General features: G+C 36.7%; 1 protein-coding gene and 1 long non-coding RNA gene across 2 annotated transcripts; one reads left to right on the top strand and one right to left on the bottom strand.

The window, feature by feature from the left end:
- Window positions 1–6,880, bottom strand: LOC111795483 (bifunctional 3-dehydroquinate dehydratase/shikimate dehydrogenase, chloroplastic). The gene is made up of 12 exons (XM_023677933.2): window positions 6,731–6,880; window positions 6,433–6,495; window positions 6,116–6,357; window positions 2,846–2,951; window positions 1,990–2,208; window positions 1,560–1,906; window positions 1,402–1,465; window positions 1,218–1,323; window positions 998–1,141; window positions 638–786; window positions 335–497; window positions 1–256 (listed from the first exon to the last, which is right to left on the bottom strand). The coding sequence occupies exons 2-12, from the start codon at window positions 6,466–6,468 to the stop codon at window positions 219–221; spliced, it is 1,614 nt and encodes a 537-aa protein (XP_023533701.2). The 5' UTR covers window positions 6,469–6,495; window positions 6,731–6,880; the 3' UTR covers window positions 1–218.
- Window positions 6,881–10,982: 4,102 nt separating this feature from the next.
- LOC111796071 (uncharacterized) lies at window positions 10,983–11,565 on the top strand. The gene is made up of 2 exons (XR_002815283.2): window positions 10,983–11,182; window positions 11,271–11,565. It is a non-coding gene; the product is annotated as an uncharacterized LOC111796071 (long non-coding RNA).
- The last annotated feature ends 1,056 nt before the right edge of the window (window positions 11,566–12,621 follow it).

The raw sequence follows: 12,621 nt of genomic DNA, 5'->3' as shown, positions 1-12,621 counted from the left end.
TGATCATTCCAAACAAAAGTTTATTAGAAGCAAATGAAGTTATAATTCCATAGAATGACAACATGATCAATTATTTGTGCAAATGCAAAGCCGTGGGAGCATAAAAATGCATTCATGTTAGCTCCTTCAAATAAATAAAATTATGTCCTCCCTCATTCAACTAAGTTTTCATTAACAACACTAAGAAAAGAAGCTCAGCCACAATACTAAATTTTGGACTAGATTTTCAGAATCTTCCTGAACAGCTCCTTGGGTGCTGCAGATTAACAAAGGTTATAAGAACATATAAACATATATTAGAAAACTAAGTTCAATCATTTTGGCTACAACTTACCAGGCAACCCAGTAAACCTCTCGTATTGTTCATATGCCTGTCCAACAAACATCTCCACGCCAGTAACGATCTTCGCCCCGGATTCTTCAGCTTCCTTCAACAGTCTCGTCATCACCGGCGTGTAAACAGCATCGAACACCAGTGAGTAATTTTTCAGAGCATGCTGCAAATCAAACAGATTGAACTATAATTGAAGCTAAAATTGTTCATCAATAAAATTTATAAAGTAACAATCATTTGTTGTGTGAGAACAATCTAAGTGCGTAACTCAATCACACACGCACATCATTGGTAGCTACATACCTTGGGAATCGGCGTTTCATCGACTTTTGGTTGCATTCCTACAGACGTTGTGTTTGCGAGAATCATTTTTGTCTCTGGATGGAAATTATCCAAATCAGCAAGAGTAACGGCATCGACTCCGATGGTTACCGCAAGTTCTTTTGCTCGTTCTATAAGCACAATACAGGAAAATGTCAAAATTTGTAACAGTAGGTTAGATAAGTACTCAAAAGGATATGAAACAAACATGATTCTCGCGAAACATGATAGCTCTAAACGAAACGTGATAGCTCTAAAACTATGAGCTACCGAGATGATTGTTAAGAAAGCCATCAGATTTTCAACAGAAGAAAGAAAATGATGTGAAAGATATAAGCTAACCATATGTACGATTGGCAATCACAACTTTAGCTCCTTTCTCTTTCGCACCGTACGCAAGCGCCTTGCCTGCTCCACCAGCACCAATCACAACAAATAGCTTGCCAGACAAGGGTGAGCCAGATTGAGGGCTACTACTGTGGGGATCTGCTAAGTTAAGAATGGATCAAAGATATGAACTATAAATGAAACTGGAAAAGATGGCGAAGCAGATCACACACACCTCGTAGTTTATCTTCAATAGCAGAAATAGCACCGACATAATCCGTGTTATAACCTTCGAATTTTCCATCGTCTCTTCTTACAATGCAATTAACAGCACCAATTGACTAATGTGTCGAACAAAACGTACACTATAAGAAAATAGGCAACCAGCCAAACTTTGATTTCAACAGCAACTCAATTACCTTAGCCACTGGATCAACCCAATCACAGAACTTTGCTGCAGCCTCTTTATGTGGAATTGTACAGCTGCATTTCAAATATATTTACGAGAATCATTGTTGTCCACTCTATTTTATAGAACAAGAAAAACCATTAGTATGCTCTTTATAAAGCAATGAACCTGAATCCAGCGAAGTCGAAGGACGAGTAAGTCTGGAGAAAGTTTACTATGTCATCCACCAAAAAATGTACATAAACACCATTGAAACCTATCGACTTGAATGTCTCGTTGAATAACATGGGTGATTTGCTGTGGGCCACTGGCTTTCCAATGATTCCAAAAACTTTTGTATCAGGACCTATCTGTCTGAAATTGTATAAATTTAAAAGGTCTTCAATTGTGGGTTGTCCAGGAGCAGAAACAATTCCGGCCTTGAGGGTAGCAAAAGTAAGATACCCACCATATTTAGCACAAAGTATCCGTGAAATCAAGCCTCTTTCTCCCATTACAAGCCCTATTACTGGAACCTGAATTCAAACAGGCTATAATGAATATTGCCTTAATAACATACAAGAAACTTACCCTGTGAATCAAAGCATGTGATGCTTACTTGTGAATGCACAATTATGTGAATAATGCGTGACACGTCGGTGATATCCAAGGCAGTCGTTGCAATCTTCACAATATCAGCTCCACTTTCTTGAATTCTTGCAACAAGCTTACTAAGATCATCTAAAGATGGAGTTTCTTGATAATTGTGAGAGGAAACAATAACTTTCAACTTTTCTGGCTTCTTTCCACGAATGGAGTCGTTGAACCCACGAGCAACCTACAATATGAGAGTGGATAACAAAACAAATATCAAAGGAGTGCCATTGCTGCATTAGACCAAACAAATATCAAAGATTTGAAAAAGTTCATTCCAGCAAGGAACATTTTATTCTTTTTTCTTTTTTCTTTTTCTTTTTCTTCCTGCTTTGAATTGTACAAGCATTTGATGTTTCTAAGATCAAGATATTGCATGAACTATTTTCAACCTAGTTGCTCAATACAGCAATTGATAGTTGAGAAGACGCCTTGAACAACCATTCACCCATGAATATTTGTCAACTTGGGATCACACTGCTCAAGACTAGACATGGTGCACCCCTGCTTGGCATAACCAATTCGAGGTATCCCTCAAGCTCAGCATACGATAGCATGTCTCTGCCTCCAAACATGCAATCCATTTTTATCCAGCAACGAGCTAAGAGCGAAAGGTCTCCAAGCACCTACTCGTGTCTAGACAAAGGATGTAGGATGCTCGATTTGCTTAAACTACCCTTTCTTTTTTTAGTATAAGAAACTTGCATATTAACAGCCGCTTAAATTTCTATCAGTTAGAACACAACCACAAGTTAGCCAAAGAACTATGAAACCCGTTGCGGTTGAATACAAAAATGCTATTTTAGCAGTAGGAAAGTAACCTGGAGTTCCACATCCACGTAATCAGCCCCCAACTCCATGGCTAATCGAAGTACCTCAAGCCGTTGATTTTCGTCACCATCATATTGACCACCTTCCCACTTTGGTCTAGGAAAAAAAAAAAAAACAAATAATTCATGAAACTACAAACCTTGTGCTAAAAAACATTTACATTTTACAAACTAGAATTACACTTCGAAACTATTTGAGTTTTGCAAACCTTCGTGTCTTAATGCACTCATTTCATAAATTAAAAGAGAGGAGAGTGCCAAGGAGCATACATTGCTGAAAAGAACACACACAAGGGACATGAGAAATTCCCACAGTTACAAAAATGACTCCCAACTGGCTGAAATGTGAACAAGATCTTAATGACAAAATGATTGAGAGACAGAACACCAGTGGTGACAAACAGTCGAGTGAACTCTCATAGCTGGTTGAAGCCGCATGCTTTCTCTTTGAAGACCCTCTGGTTTCTCTCATTCCACATCTTCCACAAAGATGCCACAATGGTACGACTACTGGAAGGGAGTTTCAAAAATCAACTAGAAAAGAGTGTCATCAACTCTATTAAACAAACGCCAACTCAAGCCAAACAACGTCAAATTCTTGGGCCAAATTGTGCTAGCCAACAAACAAGAGAAGAAAAGATGTTGGTTTTCCCCATTCATTCTGCACGACACACCAATTCGGGGATAAGAAGCAATTTGGCCATCTCATTTGGAGCAAACCCCTTTGTTAAGTTTCCCTAGGACGAGAACCCGTAAGGAAATCTTCACTTTTTTTGGCAGCTTAGCTTTCCAGATGGCTTTAGTCATCACAATATCAACAGGGCACTATCATCACTCAAAAGTGGGTTAAAGGCCTAAGAAACAGCCATCATTTTGGAGAGGCCATGACTTAGAGGCTCCTTCATGAAACGGCCTAGTTTGCTCTAACACATTTTTGTAATGTCACGGATCCAAGAGCTTCCTCATCAGTCATATTTTTTCCAACAGGCATAAAAGCCAATCTCTTGAAGACTCAGACCAATACAGATAAACCAAACTTTCTTTTGTAGTTATTATATTACAGATCCTTGGGAAAGAGAATTTGAGAGCTCTATCATCAATCCATGGGTCCTCCCAAAACCAGTCAACAATTAAAATGAAAAGGAAAAGTGATAATGGGTCACCTTGGCGAAGGCCAATAGACATTGTAATCTTTCCCCCGAGGCCTCCCATGATGATAGAGTAATTGGTGGATAAACACAACCACAAATTTGAATTTTCCAGCATAGCCCAAAGCTTTTGACATGAAGATCTCATCTAGAAAATCCCTATATAGTCTCAATGGCTTGCATGACAACTTTTTCAATAACAAACGCCTTGCATTTGGTTGAAAAGATGAAATTTCCAAAAGCAGAAGTGATAAAACTAACAAAAATCTAGCCTTCGAATCATAAAATGGTCTTGCCAATGGCTACGATCCCAGAGAACAATCAGTTACAGGAGAAGAAGGCACAAAAAACTGATGAAGATGGACTAATCCACCTAGAAGAACGAACGAAGCAAAACAGAATTCCTATTTATTTTTCTGTGCCTTAAAGACTTTTAATAGCTTAACTAAAATGAAAAGTACAAAAGATTATTGATCTACCAAATAGCCAAGAAAGAACAATGATGGAATAGTCAATTAACTCTTTATTCTCTTTCTTTCTTTCTTTTTTCATCACAATGCATTAGTTAGGGGACAGAGAGATACGGTCGCATCTGCTAGACTTGATCCATAGTATTAATGCCATCCAAAGTTAGAGCCACAAGAAGACATTGCAGTTAAATAACTTTATAAGAACAGTGTACTGATTACATAGGTCCCCGCTGAAACTCTAGAGAATGGATTTTACTGGAATGAGACCAGAATCTTCCAAAGTCCCCAAGATTTTATACCTTAAATTTTTTTCTGCAACAGGTGATCCCAATCTTTCATTTCCCAATCATTAAAATCTCTTCCAGGATTCAAAGCCTAGTCATTACCTCCAAAGTTCCAATTTTGAATTATGGATAAGTCCTTTACTACCATCCATATTGTCCAAAGAGGAAACAGATTTATCAGTGGAACTTCATATTTCACAGATGCCTCCAAGATTTTGATTCGAAAAGCACCACCAAGTGAAAGTTTAGAGAAATCGAGAACTAAATTTCGGAGTTCAACAATTAAAAGCCTACAGCTACATGAACTATTATACTAGAAAGGACCAATAAACCAATCAGAATAGCCACTCCAGAATTATTTTCACAATAAGTTTATGCCAAAGAGAATGACCTTGTTTAATGAACCTTCAAACCCATTTGGCTAACGAAACACATTCTTATTTCAACTTAAAAAGTGCTGGAAACTCTTCAGTATTAGTGTATGGCTTCGCTTTGTTGGATGATGGAAGTCCCACATCGACTAATTTAGGGAATGATCATGGGTTTATAAGTGAGGAATACTAACTCCATTGGTATGAGGCCTTTTGGGAAGCCCAAAGCAAAGCCATGAGAGCTTATGCTCAAAGTGGACAATATCATACCATTGTGGAGAGTCGTGTTCGTCTAACATGGTATCAGAGCCATGCCCTAAACTTAGTCGTGCCAATAGATTGATAAATCCTCAAATCCTCAAATATCGAACAAAGAACTCCTAAAGAAAAGGAGCCAAGCCCCTCCTCGAAGGCAGTCAAAAATGACTAAGACTCCAAAGGAGTCGAGCCTCGATTAAGGGGAGGCGCACTTTGTTCGAGGGGAGGTGTTGGATGATGGAAGTCCCACATCGACTAATTTAGGGAATGATCATGGGTTTATAAGTGAGGAATACTAACTCCATTGGTATGAGGCCTTTTGGGAAGCCCAAAGCAAAGCCATGAGAGCTTATGCTCAAAGTGGACAATATCATACCATTGTGGAGAGTCGTGTTCGTCTAACACGCTTCAAGTTAGACACTTCAATCCTAAGTTGCTTAGCTTTTATCCTTCAGTACTTCATTCATATATACAAGGAAAAGGCTTTCCTGTATCAGATGCTAAACACAATAGTATCAGCAATAAAAAATGGCATACAAATGAATTCGATGAACACTAATTCCAAATTCACAATCAATTTTAAGATATTAATTAGTACTTTTCCAGTTCGCTTTCATTAACTAGGTCTTCAGAAACAGAATTGATTGTATCAATAAAATCTCATTTACTTATGGCGAAGTTAGATTAGAAAGTAAAGTTTAATCAAAGAGAGATTCCAGTGAAGAAAAACCTGTAAGTAAATAAAGTAGGTAATGGACATTCTTTTATAATAGTCTTGAGATCTTCTTGAGGATTGAAAATCTTCAAACTATCTAATCGTATCTCAACAAGATCAGCACCACTAATCTTTGCCTTGTGTGTATCAGCAATCATCAAATGAGGTGAATCAGCCATTATGGGGACACATACTAGTGATGAATTTCTCCTTATTTTTTCGCTTCCCAAGTCCGAGAGGGCAGTGGATGAATCGAGCTGGACAAGGAAGAAGCATAATCAAACAGCAAAATAACAAGAAGCATAATCAAACAGCAAAATAACAACACATACTAGTGATGAATTTCTGTTCGTTTCCTTTCCGTCCATGACCGATAGAGCAGTCGATAAATCAAGCTGGAAAAAGGGACGAAAGATTGAAAGAAGATCCTTACAAATGCAGATAAGTAGGTATAAGCATAATCAAACTGCCTTGAAACAATCCCATTAAGAAAATACAGAAAAAATGCGATCTAAGAAATGGGGTATGCTCAAAATCAAAGAAATTGGGGGAAATTAAGATGGAGCTAATAAATTAGAGAGCATACAGTGCGAAATGCGAAAAAAATAGAAGTAAAAAATCAGAACAAACCAGAAGAAGGCTGCTAGAGTATTTGTGCCGCTCTGGGAAGCGCAGTGCCGGAGAAAGAAAGGTAGATGAAGAGCAACAGGCGCGGGTATGTTGAAGAAGGTGGGTGAGTCTAATTTGCCAGATGGCGAACTATGATTGGTTGTATTTGGAATCTTTGTACTCTTTGTGTTGCTGCTGTTTCCTTTCCAAAAGCGCCTCTCCTTTTTTTGAAAAGTCTATGTTAACTTTAGTGTTTTACAATTATGCCCTTCCTCTTATATAGATAAGTCAATAATTAAGAATTAATTTTTTTAGTTGTTAATGGTATTTATTAAAAACTCAAAATAATTTAATTTAATTTTTTTTTTTTTTTTTTTTTTAAGTTGTTAATGTTGAGAAAAATCATAGGAAATCTGAAACAATATAAAATAAAATGGTAAAAAAATTAGAAAAAATAGTCAAAATCAACCCTAAGGGACGTCCCCTTCTATGATGAGAGGTCAAACATATTGGATGATGAAAGTCCCACATCCGCTAATTTAGAGAATGTTCATGAGTTTATAATCAAATGATATCTCTCCATTAGTACGAGCCGTTTTGGGGAAGTCCAAAGCAAAGTGAGAATTTATGATGCATGCCAATTTTAATGATTTGCACGGTACTTGAATGGGTGTTATCTCCCTATTGAGTATGCATGAATGTTTAAATTATGTTTATATGCTTTAGATTATTGATAGGAATATCTTCCTAACAAAACATGCATTAATGTTTTATCTTAAGATTAAGGCTCTAGAGCTAGAGCGATAAAGAGCTAGAATCCCTAAACACCCCTAAGGTCTAAGTATGACATACCTGAGGGACCATGGAACATGACACGTTTTCTTGTTTTTCCCGCCAAAAGAAGAAGGGAACATTATAGCAATTTCCATGGCTTTTCCAATATTCATTGTCATCGGTGTATGAGAGCTTTTCCTTTACCTGAAAAATATAGGGTAGTACGTGGCTTGAGTATTTTAAGAAATATTCAGGAAGTCACCCCATTGTTGGGGGTTAGTAATGCAATCACACACAATACACAAATGAAACATATCTTGTAAAACCGTAATATGACCTTGGGCTCTTTCCAGTTCTGGTAGGGTTGGATGCATGATACTTTTCCACACACAACCCATGTACGTGTACATGGGCCCACTAGACAAGCTCGTATACGTACCTCTTGGGTATGACTTGGTCGGACACAACGCATTACACATCATCGGATGCCTTAGAAAAGGAAAGACCTGCATGATAACATGACAAACATAAATATCGAATGTACTCGTTTGTACTAAATATAACATATCATAAAGAGAAAATATCATGATGCACATGACATACATACATGCATGAGGTCCCATGATTTTTATTCAAAACATAACATTTATTTCATTTTCTTTCTTCTTTCCTCCGTAACATATTTCATATATGCATCATGTCTATATGGCAAACATCACATGACACATTTAATATGATACATGCAGAAGACACAGAGCATATATTATACATCAATTAGTTATACTCCAACACTAAGGTCACTAGTTATAGGCCTTAGCCGAAGTTACTAATTACTTGGTAGTTGCTTCTAAACTATGCTTCCAATGTTCAATTCCTACCTATATAAATTCACATTACGTAAACAGGACATATTAATATTTTAGCTTAACTAAACCTGGTGATTATTTCTAACCTAAGTCCTAAAACTAAGTAAACTTAGTAAATAGGAGTCGAAATGCCTTAAATAATAAAGTTCAAAATTGCTTAAAAGGATTGAAAACTTAGGAAACTATATATTATTTGTATACTAAGCCACTTAAGACGAGAAGCCGAGCTGTCAAGCCATCAAGCTGAACCGATAGAGCGCCGTGCCGGTAACATGTTGAGCCGAGTCGAGATGAGGCGTCACGTAGCGGCCCGTGTGGTGTTGGATTGGGTATACCATTTTTCCTTCTCTAATCTTCGAGCGTAGACCGTTGAAATAAAGTGATATGAGGGTTTTAAGGAGAGGTTATGGTTGGTTAATGCCGAAATTTTTGGCTGTTCTAATATAGACCTTGGGAGACACAATCCAAGGTCTATATAAGCCAAATTCTTCATGAAAAGAAAATCACACTACACACACCAAACAAGGGTTGCTTGCAAAAACATGGTCTCGGGCGCATCAACCCTCCTTCCGCAACTCGCCCTCCTCTTTCTTTTCATTCTCCTCCACACAATTCCAAGTAACGAATGTTAAGAATATTTAGCTTTGAATTAAGGTTTACCATAGTTACCATATCTTTAAAACTTCGTTATGCATGGTGTTTTAGGGTGTAAATGTTTGATTAATCCACCCTACCTAAATGGTGTGAAAGTTATCTTATTTATAATCAAATAAATTACAAGGATATGGAAATAACAATAAATGGAAAGATACCTATGGTATTAAGGCAAATATTAGATATTTGCCTTATAATAAAATATCAAATATAATATATACGGGAAAATATAATTTATTACTAAATATCCTTAACATAGGGTCTTTGGGTGCACGGAGTTTGCTTGAAAAGACGGGGCAGGGCGAGGAAGATCAGCTTGTCATAAGCCATGGAGGAGCATTGGAAAACGCCCATGGCTTCCTGGCGATGGATTATACTCCACCCAAGCCAAACCATCCAGTCCATAACAAAACTAATAAGTGAAAGTTTAAAATATTTGGTATATATATATATATATATCTTCACTGTATTTTGGTTTATTACATGTGTGGAGGGAGGGTTGTAATATGCTCTTTAAATGATATGATATTTTCAACCATTATATAGCTTTAATATTTTTATTCTCTTTCTCTTCATATTTGAAGACATAATTTGGAAATAGGAAATGAAAGTAAACGATTTGGATATATGTTGTTTTATATATATACAAAATTAGGTTAAAATATAGAAAATGCCCTCAAAATTGCTACTTTTGTTCTAATACCTAAACTTTATAAACTTTAAAAAAATAGTTGTGTGTAACGGATCAGATATTTAAAAAAAAAAAAAAAAAAAAATTGTGGTTGTCGGCGAGACCGAAAACCCCGGTGAACGCCGGAGTTTTCGTTTGCACACGACCCACGAAGCGCGCCCGACGTCGGGGTCACCACGAAAACCAAACCCGACCTTTAGTCATCTCCAAGACACCTGCAAGAAAGAAAAATAGTGAGAAAAACGAAAAGGACAGAGAGAATGCAAACTGAACCGTAGACAAAGGGAGTGGAATTTATTGAAACATTTTCGTATGTTATCAAATCTAAGCAAGGTAAGAATAATATGGTAGCTGATATGTTACCTAAAAGGTACGATCTCTTTACTTCTAAATTTTTGGATTTGAGCATACTATAGAATTATATAGAGATGACGAAGATTTCAGAACTATTTATGCATCTTGTCTAATAAAAAAAAATATATATATATATATATATATATATTTGTAGAAAAGATTTGCTTTTGAAAGAAGCTGGGCCTTGGGATATGTTAGGATTAATGAAGTTGATAAGATGTTGCATAAACACTTCCTTTGGTCGAAGATGAAGCACATGTTCATAAGTTTTGTTGCAAATGTTTTAAACGCAAGAAGCTAAATCTAGATCACAACGAAACATATTGCATATTCTAACTAACAAACCTTAGACTAATATATCTATAAACTTTGTTCTTGGGTTACTGCCCACTAATAGTTACTGCCCACTCATGCATTTTGTGTGTACATATACATTCGCCCAAGCCCACCACTAGCCAATATTGTCCTCTTTGAGTTTTCCCTTTCAAGCTTCCCCTCAAGGCTTTAAAACGCTTATGCTAGTAAAGGTTTCCACACCTTTATAAATGATGTTTTGTTCTCCTCTCCAATCAATGTGGGACATCACATCATCCCTATGCACATGATGATGACATCGCAATTCGAGAACATGACACATGCATAATGTTGAAATAAAATGTTATAGAGATAGATGCGTGAACGAGGGAGGTCGTTGAGGGTTTTAAGCGAACGTTATGGTTGGTTAATGGTGCCATTTTTCATTTTTTGAAAACTTCTTTCCTTTTTTTAACTTTAACGTTACATATAGAAACCAAAATCCTGCAACACACAACACAATTATAAAAATTATTATTAGTTTTTTCTTTTTTATATACATGGAGACAATCCAAGCTCTATATAAGCCAAATTCTTCATAAAAGGAAAGTCAACTTACACAGAGCATACAAGGGTTGCCCTTTATATAAATATACACATGGAGACACAATCCAAGCTCTATATAACCCAAATTCTTCATAAAAATAAACTCAACTTACACCGAGCAAAGACGGGTTGCTTGCAAAAACATGGTTTCGAAGGCATCAACACTTTCATGCGTTCGCCTCCTTCAACTACTGCCCCTCCTCTTTCTTTTCATTCTCCTCGTCACAACTCCAGGTAACCCATGTTAAAGATATTTAATTTTGAATTACAGTGTATCATAGGTATCATAGTTTTTAAAACTTTGCTGTGCATGATGTTTTAGGGTCTTTCGGTGCACCGAGTTTGCTTGAAAAGACGAGGCATAGCGAGGAGGATCAGCTCACCACCATAAGCCATGGAGGAGCTTTGGAAAACGCCCATGACTTGGGGGCGATGGATTATACTCCAGCTGGGCCAAGCCCTCCAGTCCATAATAACCCAAACTTATAAGTGAAAAATTAAATATTTTGTAATTTGGATATATATATATATATATATCTGTATGTATGTATGTGGAAGGAGGGTTGTAGTATGGTTTTTAAATGATATGATATTTTCTACCATTACCACTTAGATAAGTCACTATTACGTTGAGTAATTCTACCTAACACCACTAAGAGAAAGTCACCATGCACTAGCCTAACTAGCCTGTTCTATTTGTCGTAGCCCACGTTTAATTTTCAAAGTTTAATGTTACGTTAAGGATCGAAAAAGAAACCCCAATGTGTACAACAACACATAAGTTCACAAATGAACTACAAATTTGAGTGTTAATAATTAACCTTGATGCAATGAAAAGCAACGTACCTGCAAATGGGTGTGGTAATTGGGTCTTCGAGAATTAAATTTCATTCTCGTAATTTGATGTCAAACTTAGGCATAAGTATATGCCTTTTAAAAAAATTTAAGCTAAGAACCGATCGTATAAAGCAAGACAACAATAAATTCCTACCTCAATTTACCTGTTTAGGATACCAAATCTATTCTAATAAGTTGCCACTGCATGCATGACATGTCTAATATGCACAAAAAAAATTCATTTAAAACATTTTGTAAATGATTTAAACATTCATAAAATCCATTTCAAATACGAGTAATCATCAAGAAAATAGCAAAATCAAAATAACAAAAACTCAAAGTAATGAAAACGTCATGATCTAACCTAAGGGCTACAATATAAATATAAAAGCAACTATCCTAGCTTCGATCCCATGACCTCTGTTGCTACACCATTATGTATACAAGAGCTATCTTACCTTTACTTGAAAAAATAAGAGTAGCAATCATTGTGAGACGTATCCTTGAACAAAAATATTTAATGACCTTGAACTCTCGTTTCCAGTCCAGGATAAAATTAGATGTGTAGTACTTCTCTATACACGAGCCACATACCTGCACATGGACTGACCAGGTGGGCATATACGTATTCCCTAGGCCTGCCCTTTAGCTTGCGTATGCTCACGCTGCCGAAGCCACTGAGGGAAATGGCTAGAATAATTATCATGGCGTATGTTCAGATCGAAATGTACGCGTTTGTACTCATTATAACACGAAAGTATCCCGATGCACATGACATAAAAAAATGCATGAGATCGTCACAGTTTTAAATCATGACATAAATGCATGATGCAGAT

The sequence above is a fragment of the Cucurbita pepo genome, chromosome 5 (genome assembly GCF_057944985.1).
Source record: "Cucurbita pepo subsp. pepo isolate OVF chromosome 5, ASM5794498v1, whole genome shotgun sequence".
Lineage (NCBI taxonomy): Eukaryota > Viridiplantae > Streptophyta > Magnoliopsida > Cucurbitales > Cucurbitaceae > Cucurbita > Cucurbita pepo.
This window is presented reverse-complemented; position numbering and strand designations above follow the sequence as displayed.

Coding starts and splice junctions, on each gene's coding strand:
- LOC111795483 (XM_023677933.2), bottom strand. CDS start 6,468: ATGGACGGAAAGGAAACGAACAGAAATTCATCACTA. Junction 2,952..6,115: donor CCTACTTTATTTACTTACAG/GTTTTTCTTCAC, acceptor TTTTTTTCCTAG/ACCAAAGTGGGAAGGTGGTC. Junction 1,466..1,559: donor TTCGACTTCGCTGGATTCAG/GTTCATTGCTTT, acceptor TTTGAAATGCAG/CTGTACAATTCCACATAAAG.